The sequence below is a fragment of the Cupressus sempervirens genome, chromosome 8 (genome assembly GCF_028749045.1).
Source record: "Cupressus sempervirens isolate cs-2001-9-10 chromosome 8, ASM2874904v1, whole genome shotgun sequence".
NCBI classification, from domain to species: domain Eukaryota; kingdom Viridiplantae; phylum Streptophyta; class Pinopsida; order Cupressales; family Cupressaceae; genus Cupressus; species Cupressus sempervirens.
In genome coordinates, this window is record NC_143125.1 from 15,255,651 (window position 1) to 15,267,316 (window position 11,666).

The 11,666-nt window shown below is 30.8% G+C and overlaps 1 protein-coding gene across 1 annotated transcript; it reads right to left on the reverse strand.

Annotated features, from left to right (window-relative positions):
• Window positions 1-3,692: 3,692 nt before the first annotated feature.
• Window positions 3,693-6,581, reverse strand: LOC149541356 (putative cytochrome c oxidase subunit 6b-like). Its single transcript, XM_089795597.1, has 4 exons — window positions 6,345-6,581; window positions 4,088-4,182; window positions 3,900-3,981; window positions 3,693-3,746 (listed from the first exon to the last, which is right to left on the reverse strand). The coding sequence occupies exons 1-4, from the start codon at window positions 6,579-6,581 to the stop codon at window positions 3,693-3,695; spliced, it is 468 nt and encodes a 155-aa protein (XP_089651723.1).
• Between the last annotated feature and the right edge of the window lie 5,085 nt (window positions 6,582-11,666).

The following is an 11,666-nucleotide window of genomic DNA, read 5'->3' on the forward strand; positions in this document are numbered from 1 at the left end:
CAATAGTTTGGATTTTTTTGGGTCAACTGGTAAACCCATTTTCGGGTTCGCAAAAAGCCTGGCCAAATTGTCTTTGCTTATGTTGAGGGCCGCAACCTCATCATAATCCAAACCATCATCAAACATCTCGTGCATTTGATCACACCAACGAAGAGCGACATTTTGTTGGTTTGTAAGGGTTTCAATGTTATCCACTATGGTGTTTAACGTGGATAACATAGGAGCCAATGTGGGTACATTATTATATGTTCTATGGAAACCTCTCAACTCGGTGACATTTTCATTTATCAAATCCTCTATTTGAGGAGGGTTTTGAGGGGGTAGAGGATCGTTTGGTGGACGGTTTTGTGGGGGTACTAGATCATTTGGTGGGGGGTTACGAGGAATATTATTCCCTGCCTCATTGTAATCATTCTGATCAGCCATTCCTATTGAATTGCAAAACTAATATATATTTAAGAAAAACCTTAATTTTAACATTTTTTTTCAAAAAAACTCTAGATTCAACTAAAACAAACTAAATCATGCTAAAATCTATCGAATTTAGATTAAAAATTAGTTTTAAAAAAAAAAAAACCATACCTCAATATCTGATATCTGATTTTATAACTGATATCCTATCACGCATCGATACTGGCCCCAAAATGTGAGAAATAAGGGCCCGTGGGTTTGTTCTTTTTTTAAAATGTAATGTTGCAGGTATCGAATATTCAATATAATATCGGATATCCGATCACCTGTTATATTTTATATATAAGATATATAACATATAGCTTTGAAATATTATATTATATTATATTTTATATATATTATATTATATTATTATATTATTATAATATAATATTATTATTATATTATATTATTATAATGTATTATATTATATTATATTATTATATTATTATAATATAATATTATTATTATATTATATTATTATAATGTATTATATTATATTATATTATTATAGTTTATAATATATTATACTTTTTTATTATTATATTATATTATATATATATTATATTACATTAAATATATTATAATATTTAATATTATATTATTATAATATAATACATTATAATATAATATAATTATTATAGTATAATATAATATTGTTATTAAATATATAATATAATATTATTATAATAATTATATTATATATTTAATAACAATATTATATTATAATATTATAATATTATAATAATATTATATTATAATAATATTATATTACAATATTATTATAATAATGCCATGAATATCGGATATCCAATATTAAATCGGATATCCGATGTTAGATCGGATATCGGATAAGGCTTGGCCTTTCCTTCCAGGCTTGGTACCTAGATAGGTGGAAAAAAGTCAGAGCGGATTTACTTTTAGATGTGTTCAAACTCTATTTTTTTCACATCGCCACTTTTTGGGACACCATGATCCTGCACATACCCAACAATTCTAATGTACTGAACTAAATCCTGCACATACCCAACAATTCTAATGTACCGAACTAACCAAAACTACAACTTAATTCCAATGTACTAAACTAACCATAACCATAACTGCAACTCAATTGCCCATGCAATTCCTTTGAAGCTCGAGATTATATACCAACATCAAGCTCTGCTCTAATCAAACTCACATCCTCTTACCACATCCACATTGCAATTCCTTTGAAGCTCGAGATTATATACCAACATCAAGCTCTTCTCTAATCAAACTCACATCCTCTTACCACATCCACATGTTCATGTGATAGGATATTACTTCTAAAGAAACATATTTAGTTTGGCTTGGTAGGACTTTCTCAATACACAATTTTTTTTAACCTACTCTAAATCATCATTACAAATATTACAATAATGTTCTAACATGTTACAATACAATTAACTCAATCTTCAATAAGGATCAACACATTATACCATCTTAATCAACTACCACTAAAATATATCACACGTTTCAATACACAATTTTTTTTTTACCTACTCTAAATCATCATTACAAATATTACAATAATGTTCTAACATGTTACAATACAATTAACTCAATCTTCAATAAGGATCAACACATTATACCATCTTAATCAACTACCACTAAAATATATCACACGTTTTACTTCAGCAACCTTTCTAGAATGGTCTCTAAAACTTAGTATTAGAAACATAACTCTAGGAACATGTCTTTAACCACAATCTAAGCTTGCTAACCTTAATTCCACTTAATTGAAAACTTACTATTACAAACATAACCATATGTCTTTATCCATGATCCAAATTCGCTAATCAACTACCACTAAAATATATCGCAAGTTTTACTTCAACAACCTTTCTAAAATGATCTCTAAGGCCCTGTTTGGTTGCTGGAAGATGAGGGCCAAAACCGGGTTATCAGAGGCAAAACCAGGTTTTGCAAAAAAACTTTGGTGTTTGGTTGGTTAAAATTATAACCTGGTTTTCAATTTCATCTTCCAATTTTGGTCAAAAATTGGAAGAAGTTTCTTCCAACAAAAAGGTGGAATTCGAAATTAAAACCAGGTTTTGAAATTTATGACAGTTTTTTTAATAATATTGTGGGGTCCACAGTATATTCATCTTCCGTGTCAACCAAACGGACCATTGGCTTTCCAAACCACAAAACCAGGTTTTCGAAAACCTGGTTATAAGATAACCTGGTTATGTCAAAAAATCATCTTCCCCAATCAAACGGGGCCTAAAACTTAGTATTAGAAACATTAACTTTAGAAACATGTCTTTGACCACGATCCAAGCTCACTAACTTTAACCGCGATCCAAGCTCGCCAACCTTAATTCCACTTACTACTATTACAAACATAGCTCTACGCCTTTAACCACAATCCAAACTCGCTAACCCCAATTCGACTTCCCTAATAAAATACAGCCAATATCCTAACATATATCACTGACGTACACTGGTAAAATCAATTGATACTATTTCCATTCCATCCAACCATCTTGCTGATCTTAAAGTCAATTGATACTGTTTCCATTTCGACCAATCATCTTGCTCAAACGTGTAACTATAACTAAAATGTAATCCTAGCAGCTTCAAAAGTTGAAAAACGATTATGTTGCCCAACTTCATTCTTTTCATTTTTCAATGTCCCAAATGCATTTTAATTCCATTGAAATCCGCCAATGTAATAGAGTCCACGTGGCAATATAATGACCATATTGAAACAACTCTCATGACATTTTTTTTATGACATTGACCAATTTGCCACTACAATGTGGCACTTGACTATATCACATAATTGCCATCCCAATTAAACACTTAACAAAAGCTATATTCAACACACCATTGAGTAAATGTATTTTCCACTTGAGTGCCTCCACAACAATAGTATTTGACCATGTTAACTTTACAAGTCACCCAACCAAACTGCCACCTCATCGTGATTGCATTGCAGCACATGTGGCTTGTCATCAAGCCACAAAACGGAGGGCAACATACTTGAAACAAATTCCATCACATTAATACTAAGGCTGCATTTTTATTATTTGATAATTTTACACAATCTTTAATCTTCAGTACCATCACAAGAAGAATACAGCTGTGATGAAAAAAAATTCTACAACCAATTTACATGATAATTACAACTCCAAAGATAATAATTTTAGAATTCCAAAGATGAGAGATTAAAGGATTATTTACAAGAGAGATGCAGATAAAGAAGTAAAACATTATCACAGAGGACCAGGAAAAATGCCAAGTTCCCTTTGCTCATTCCATCTTACTACCTGCATCATTATAACCAAGAAAGCTCAGAAGTGAGGAAAACATAACAATTCTAACAATTAAATCTAGAAAATTGTTGTATCACTCCAAACTAACATTTTTTTATTTTATCTTTTGGGTTTCTAAATGAATATTTTTTGAGAACAATTACATACCCATTCAGTGGGACATAAAGATCGATAATATCTAGCAAACTTGTCACATTCACTGGCGCCTTCTCCCTTAGCTTGAATGCATCTGTGTTTACAAACAAATAATATCTCATGGAAAAATATAAGGAAACATTTTCTGTGCAAAGATATTCATGATAAAATGAGAGCAGAAATAAAAAGAAACTTCATACTTGTGATACTCAATATAACGAGTGAAGCAGTGCCTTGTCTGGTTGGTTGTGGGAAAACGAAAATCTGCGGGTGCCGTCCTTAAGAAGTTTTCAATCTGATTTACAGTGTCAAATAATATATCAAAATTTCAAATGATTTGAACTGAAATATATAAAATTGTGGGTTTTATCTAACCAATCTCATGAGATTTTCCGTAATCTACCATTTTGAGATGTTAGATTTAGTATAACAAATTTTATGAGGTTTTCTGTGATCTACCAATTTAAGATTGTGAGTTAATATAACAAATTTCATAAGGTTTTCTGTCAACTACCAATCTTAGGATTGTGGGTTTACAACCGAATAAAACAAATCAACTACAGAATACTATAAAAATGGTTATTTATTGCTTCCCTAACCCTGAATCTGTGACGCCATGGATTCTAATTAGGAAAATGAACCAAGTAATACTATAAACAACATAAATAAATAAAAATAATTGATAAAGCTACAATTTCGCCCCAGATTTACCAAAATAAATTCCTCATTTAAAAAAAAAAATGTATTTGTAATTTTAACATCAATATTTTTTCCCTGAACTCTTATTGATGGATAGCCGAACTCTTATTCTTATAATAGATCAGGATTGTTAATTCTTGAACTACCAACTCAGTTTCCAAACTCTTATTCTCTTAAATTAATATAAGAAATATATATATTGAATATATATATTGGAAGTTTGATGGTTATATAAGAAATCTGTATATTGGAAGCATGATGGTTCCAGGGTATTGTTGAAAAAGTACTTATATGTATGTTGGAAGTATGAAGGACCTAAAGTATCGTTAAGGATTGTTGATACTAAAAATACCAACACAATCTAAATCATAACTCTTACATCCTGATGATTTCTGAACTCTTATTCTCGTCTTACATCCTCATGATTTATCTAAGAAATAACTCATAGATCCTGATCATTTCTTAACTCTTACTCTCTTACATATATAAGAAATATATATATAAGAAATATGTATACTGGAAGAAGGATAAATAAGTATTGGAAGAAGGATAAATAAGTATTGTTGATGCTAGAATCTAGAAGCTAGAACTCTTACATGCTGATAATACTGATGATGGATAAAAAATATGCCAGTAATGTAAAACTGAGTTATTATATAAAACCCAATCTAAACCAGAAGCTAGAACTCTTACATGCTGATAATACCGATGATGGATAAAAAATATGCCAGTAATGTAAAACTGAGTTATTATATAAAACCCAATCTAAACCAGAACTCTTAATGAGATAGGAAGTACAATGATACAATCTGATTGTATCAGAGCACTCTAGTTCTTAGATCTTGATGATGGATAAAAAATATGATACTGCAATCTAAATTAAAAATCAGTTATTAAACAAAACACAATCTAAACTAAAATAATCAAAACTCCTTGATGATAGATTGAGGAATATGATAAAAATGTTAATGCTAAAATTCATATATACACTGCCTTAGGGGACCGGGAGAATCCATAGTTAGATCGATGAATATGATACAAATGTTAATGCTAAAATCCATATCCATAGTTACACTGTCCTAGAGGATGGGGAGAAGTTCGAGGGGATGGGGAGAAGTTCCAGACAGTGGAAGGGGGACAAGTTAAGGGGCCGGATGGGGAGAAGTTCGAGGGGATGGGAAGAAGTTCCAGACAGTGGAAGGGGGAACAAGTTAAGGGGCCTTAATTTGTTAATGCTAAAATCCATAGTTACATTGCCCTATGGGACATGGGAGGGGGGAGATGTTACATGGGAGGGGGGAGATGTTACATGGGAGGGGGGAGAAAAAAGGGCCTTAATTTTAGGGGATGGGTCCATGTGGTGGTAGTTAAAATGCTAGTTAAAATGCTAGTTAAAATGCTAGTCATGAAAAGATGTATTGCAATATAAGATATAAAAATGTAAAAAAATAAAAATGTAAAAAAATACATATTTGAAAACAGATTGAATTGGAATATCTTAATATTAAACTGAATCCCCATCCTCGACAGAAGTGGCTGAATCTGATAATGCCACTAGAGATGGGGAACGGAGTCCCAAGTCCCAATTGTGTCCCTGTCTTAGAACGTGGGCCAAAGAGGGGGTACGTCCTCGTGTTAGTATGCTAAAATCATTATACAAATACAAACACAAACACAAACACAATCTTATAACTAAAAAACAAGTCATTATAGTTTTTATAGAACAAGCAAATCAAAATGGAAAGAGGAGAAAAATACTGAAATGGATTCAGGATCAGGAGCTTGGTTGATGGAGCCCATCTCATGAGCAGGCCGAGGTGCTTGGCGTCCCAAGGTAACATCTTCCACTTTTCTACCTCTAATGGGAGCTGGATCTACTGTTACTGGCGGTGCCTCTTCTGTTACTGCAGCTGGGGCTGGATCCACGGTCGTTGTTGGGACTTCTTCTACTTCTCCTGGATCCACTGTTGCTGCATCTGCCTCTTCTGTACCCATTGTTCTTCTTGTTATTAGTATTCCTATACTTCATAGATACATTTTACATATATTTGGGCAAGTGCTTCTTATACTTGCAAATGTTGATGTCATGCACACCTGATTGTTTGACAGCTCTCGAATCTAAGGTAGCAGACGGCTATCATATGTTCCATTCTCACCATGCCACATGCCTTGTTTGTCACATTACACAGGGGCTTATATATGTAACCCCAATAGAGATAAGACCATTAACAACTACAAGGTTCAAAACTAGCTTTGCTGAATCATTCCCTTTAGGATAATATATCCTCTTGTTATTCACAATAATCCCAACATCAGGGTTGTTGTCAAACTCCAACCATATGTTTTTTCCACCAAATTTATCAAGCAATTAACTATATCACATAATCTAAACTATTTTCATTTATTCATTTGTAATGTTTTTAAGATTGTATTCTAATCATATATTATCATTACGAGTCCTCTTACATTTAATTATATTTGTCAATTTTATCTCACATTTTAAGGATTACATTTATATCTACCTTATTTTCACTTTCAAACTCATTACTAAGCTTAAGACAACAACAACTAGTTTGTGGCAAATTTTCAATATTTGTAGTTCAACAAAAGAATGTGTTTAGAGGCTATCTTGATTAAAGAGAATGTGTTTCTAGGTTATTGTTACTAAAGAGAACTTCATGAGAACCACCAAATTCTATTGATTGATGGGGAGGATTAAAAACACTTATATACAAGGTTCCTCTAAATTATACACATCATTCATTTTGATCAAATGAATTGACACAACATGATCATCTATATCCACTCCCTAGACTAGTTTTTTAGCCATGGAAAGTCTGAATTCCTTTAAAAAGTTGAAGATTTCAAATCTATTATGCACTTTTCTTCTTATAGTATTGCTTCTTAGAAAATTTAGAACTATTTTTCTATTATAGCTCTTGACTTGAATAAACCCTCTAAATAAATTTAAATTGCATGATTTGGCAATTTACCTTGTGTTGAACCTTTTGAAATTACTTATTTTCGAAAGTCTCTCTTTATAAAAAAAATATACACATCCATTTGTTGGACTTGTGCATGGCACTCAACCTAAATTTGAGAGAATTAAGAAACAATTTATTAAGGTTAATTTTATTTTTTTGATGGAGGGTTCACCATCAAGGCATGAAACTTGTGACCTACCAACCAACAAGGCCACCACATAGACCTTTTAGGGCTGATATGGGCCCACTCGGCCTGAAATCTCTTCGGCTTAGAGCCAAGGACTAAGAGGCATTCACATCATTAAATCATCCAGAATAGGATCCCAGAGTCATCCCTTATGATGTCCAAACCTTGCACTCAGCAAACTTGATCCCTGGTGGGCTCCATAAATATCAAATCTCTAGGATTGCATAGGTATTTAGAATAGATTAATCCAATTGGTAAAACAAGTCTAACTTTTAGATGTCAAATCTTAAAAATTATCAAAAATCTTCGTTTTGAGTGTGATAGGTTGAAATACTTGGGATCTTAAAACATTAAACCTTTTTTGTAACTCTATTTTAAATAAAGAATCAAAATATTTTTTAAATATATGAAAAAAGATAAAGATAAAATCATTTTGTATAAATTAAGTAAATTTAATTTTATTGTATTTAACTTAAGTAATTGATATTAGAATTCAATTATTTATACGTAATTACTAAATTTAGATGTTTTTGTTCATTACATGAAACGGCTTGACAAAAAGTAACGTAAAGAATATCATTTGAAAAAACTAAAAATATTAAACTAAATTTTAAGATAGAAATTTATTAGATCCAAGCTAAATGGTATGCTACAAAAGCTGAAAGCTAATTGAGAGTAAGTCCAAAATATGCAGAATTCAACTGATTTCTATAGCACAAAATTTTAGAATTAAGCATACGATTGAGACAAAGTCCAAAATATGTAGAATTCAGCTAATTTCTATGCTACAAAATTTTAGAATTAAGCATACAACTGAGACAAAGTCCAAAATATGTAGAATTCAGCTAATTTCTATGCTACAAAATTTTAGAATTAAGCATACGACTGAGACAAAGTCCAAAATATGTAGAATTCAGCTAATTTCTATGCTACAAAATTTTAGAATTAAGCATACGACTGAGACAAAGTCCAAAATATGTAGAATTCAGCTAATTTCTATGCTACAAAATTTTAGAATTAAGCATACAATTGAGACAAAGTCCAAAATATGTAGAATTCAGCTAATTTCTATGCTACAAAATTTTAGAATTAAGCATTCGATTGAGACAAAGTCCAAAATATGTAGAATTCAGCTAATTTCTATGCTACAAAATTTTAGAATTAAGATTACCACACAAAGTGGAACAATAAAATTAGAATTGAAAGACAACTGAAATGACAATGCAAATGACTGCTTGCAAATGCAGTTACAAAGGAATATGAGCTGATAATTTCAATATGACAAATTAAAATTCTATATAGAAAAACAACTAAAATGACAATGCTAGTGAGTGCTTGCAAACGCGGTTAAAGAAGAGCATGTCTGCTTTCTTCTGAAATATGACAACTCAATAGATGCTTCAATTTGTGTAGGTCAATTAAAATCTGAAGCCCTTTTATTTCAAAGATCTGATGTCGAATTTGGCTGTGGCTGTCTTTCATTGGCTGCTCCTCAGATAGGCGCCGGCAATAGCAGTTACATTTTCAATCTACAAAACATAAACAAGATAATCTTATCACATACCCATTAGAGTTTCAAAAGAAATTGCAAAACAGTTTATTTAGATTAAAAAAATTAAGAAATAATTGAAATTTAAATAGATGTTTCAAATCCCACTATATTATCTATCATGGAAATAATTCTGAATAAAAGATAATCTATGTTGCACATAATATTTCCAATAAATCTAATTGTACACTATCCTATGTTGCAGTAACGATTCAATCTACGAAACAGAAGTATAATCTTATCATACTATCATTTTGGGTTGTAACTTGTAAATAATTAACATTTCAAAACAGAGATCAATTTAAAATAATGGATATAAAATAGATCCGAAATATTGAAAATGGACCATATTCTGAAATTTTACGATCTATTAATGAAACTAAAAATTATTCAATATATCGGATCACACTATCCAAAACTATGATTGCACCATACCTCATGTCTTAAGATCTGATTCTCCTGCTGATAATGGTTTATGTTGGAAACCATCTGTTCCACACCCTGAGGTCCTATACATGTTTCACAGGTAGCATTGTTAAGTGTATGGAGAAGTAACATGTTCTCATCACGGAGTATTTGGTTTTCTAGGCGGAGAATGGACGTGTCACTACGACTTTCCTGAGTCTGCTCCAAACAACAATTATACAGTTAGGCTAAGATCTAACATTGTAGATCTCAACATTCATGAATTCATATGGTAAAATAATGATAATCGATAACCTTTATCATAGTTCTCTTATTCTGAAACCAGAATTTGATTTGTTGGAGGGTGAGACCCAATTGATTGCTCAGTTCAGCCCTTTGTTTATCATTTGGACGTGGACACTCATTGAAATATCTGCACAGAGAAAGCGGGAGGACCCATGAAAACAACAATCTATAACACGGATGACTTAAATATCACACACTAAGGTCCTTTAAAAATTTATTAGAATAGAAAACTAATGAAAGTGCAGATGAAGTATATAACCTTTCCAGATACTGAGTTTGTTGAGGGCACAAACGTTGATACGGTTTTCTTGCTCCATTTTTCAACTCACCATTGCCACACATAATCTCTTTGCCCATGCTCTCCATTCTTGTCTTGCTCTTTGTCCTGACTGGCCTGTGAAATGAAGCTAGCGCACACAGCTAAACATCATTTAAATAGTACAGTTAATAGCTAAATTTTAGGTTAAACTGTTGAATAGTCAAAATTGACTAACTTTTATGGATTTATTTGATTCTTAGTATATTGTTTAGGGAGGACACTATAAAGCATATGTTGGCAGTGGGTTAGTGTCCCTCAGAATTTGCGACATGGCATAACTGCTGAATGTGGTCCTATAAGACTATTGGTTGTATCTTGCATTAAAACCTAAAAATACTAATTTTCGTGTCATGCTTACATAGCTTTATGGTTTAGTCACCTCATTGTTATAATCATACATATTATAAGTTCCAATAAGTCATTGTGATCACCAACAATATACATTATACTCATGAATTTAAATTTCCTATAAAAATATTGTACTACCAATTTAAAAAATTAGCATTTAGAGAATATTTTTGAACTATAATGACCTAAACAATATAAATAAATCTAGCTAGATCATCCATTTAACCAAACATTTATCTCAACTAAAATGAAAGTAATCCCCAATGTATATTCTTGAATAAAATGAAATAAAAATTAATAGAAAACATGGCTAAATCCAATAGAAAATACAATCAAATCTAGATCACTAATATAGCTTCACAAAAATATTAATGTTGGTTAAAAATGATAAAATAAAAATTCAGGTAGCTAATCTAGCTTGACCCAAATATAGATATCTTAATTAACATTAACAAAATAACAATTGATGCTACGATACAAAGAGAATACTATCACATCAATGTCATAATCAAGCTTGATCTAATAATTTATTTTAATTAAAGTAAAATAATTAAAATAAAATTTAGAAAAATGCAAACATTAGTGGACCTATTCAAATTTAAGGCATGTTTAATTTGTTTTTAAAAGGTAAAATTAGCATTAAGGCTATAATATATACTTCAATTAAAACATAAAATAATCTTGAAACATATAATAATGAATCTTTAGGTTAAGGGTCATAATTATACAATGAGTAGATCTTAAATAAAAATTAAATGTTAAAATAAAATAAATTATTTTTTTAATTTTATCATATAAAATTAAGATTTAGAAGGAGATATTGTGGCCTAAAGATGTTGTTTCTTTGTGTGTATATCTATTATTTCTAGAATTGTTTTCTTATAGCTTTGTGAAATATTATATTCCATAAACTATATTTTAACTTGATATGTCTTGAAACAAAAAATTTCTATTATATTTATCTTATTATTGAATTCAATTT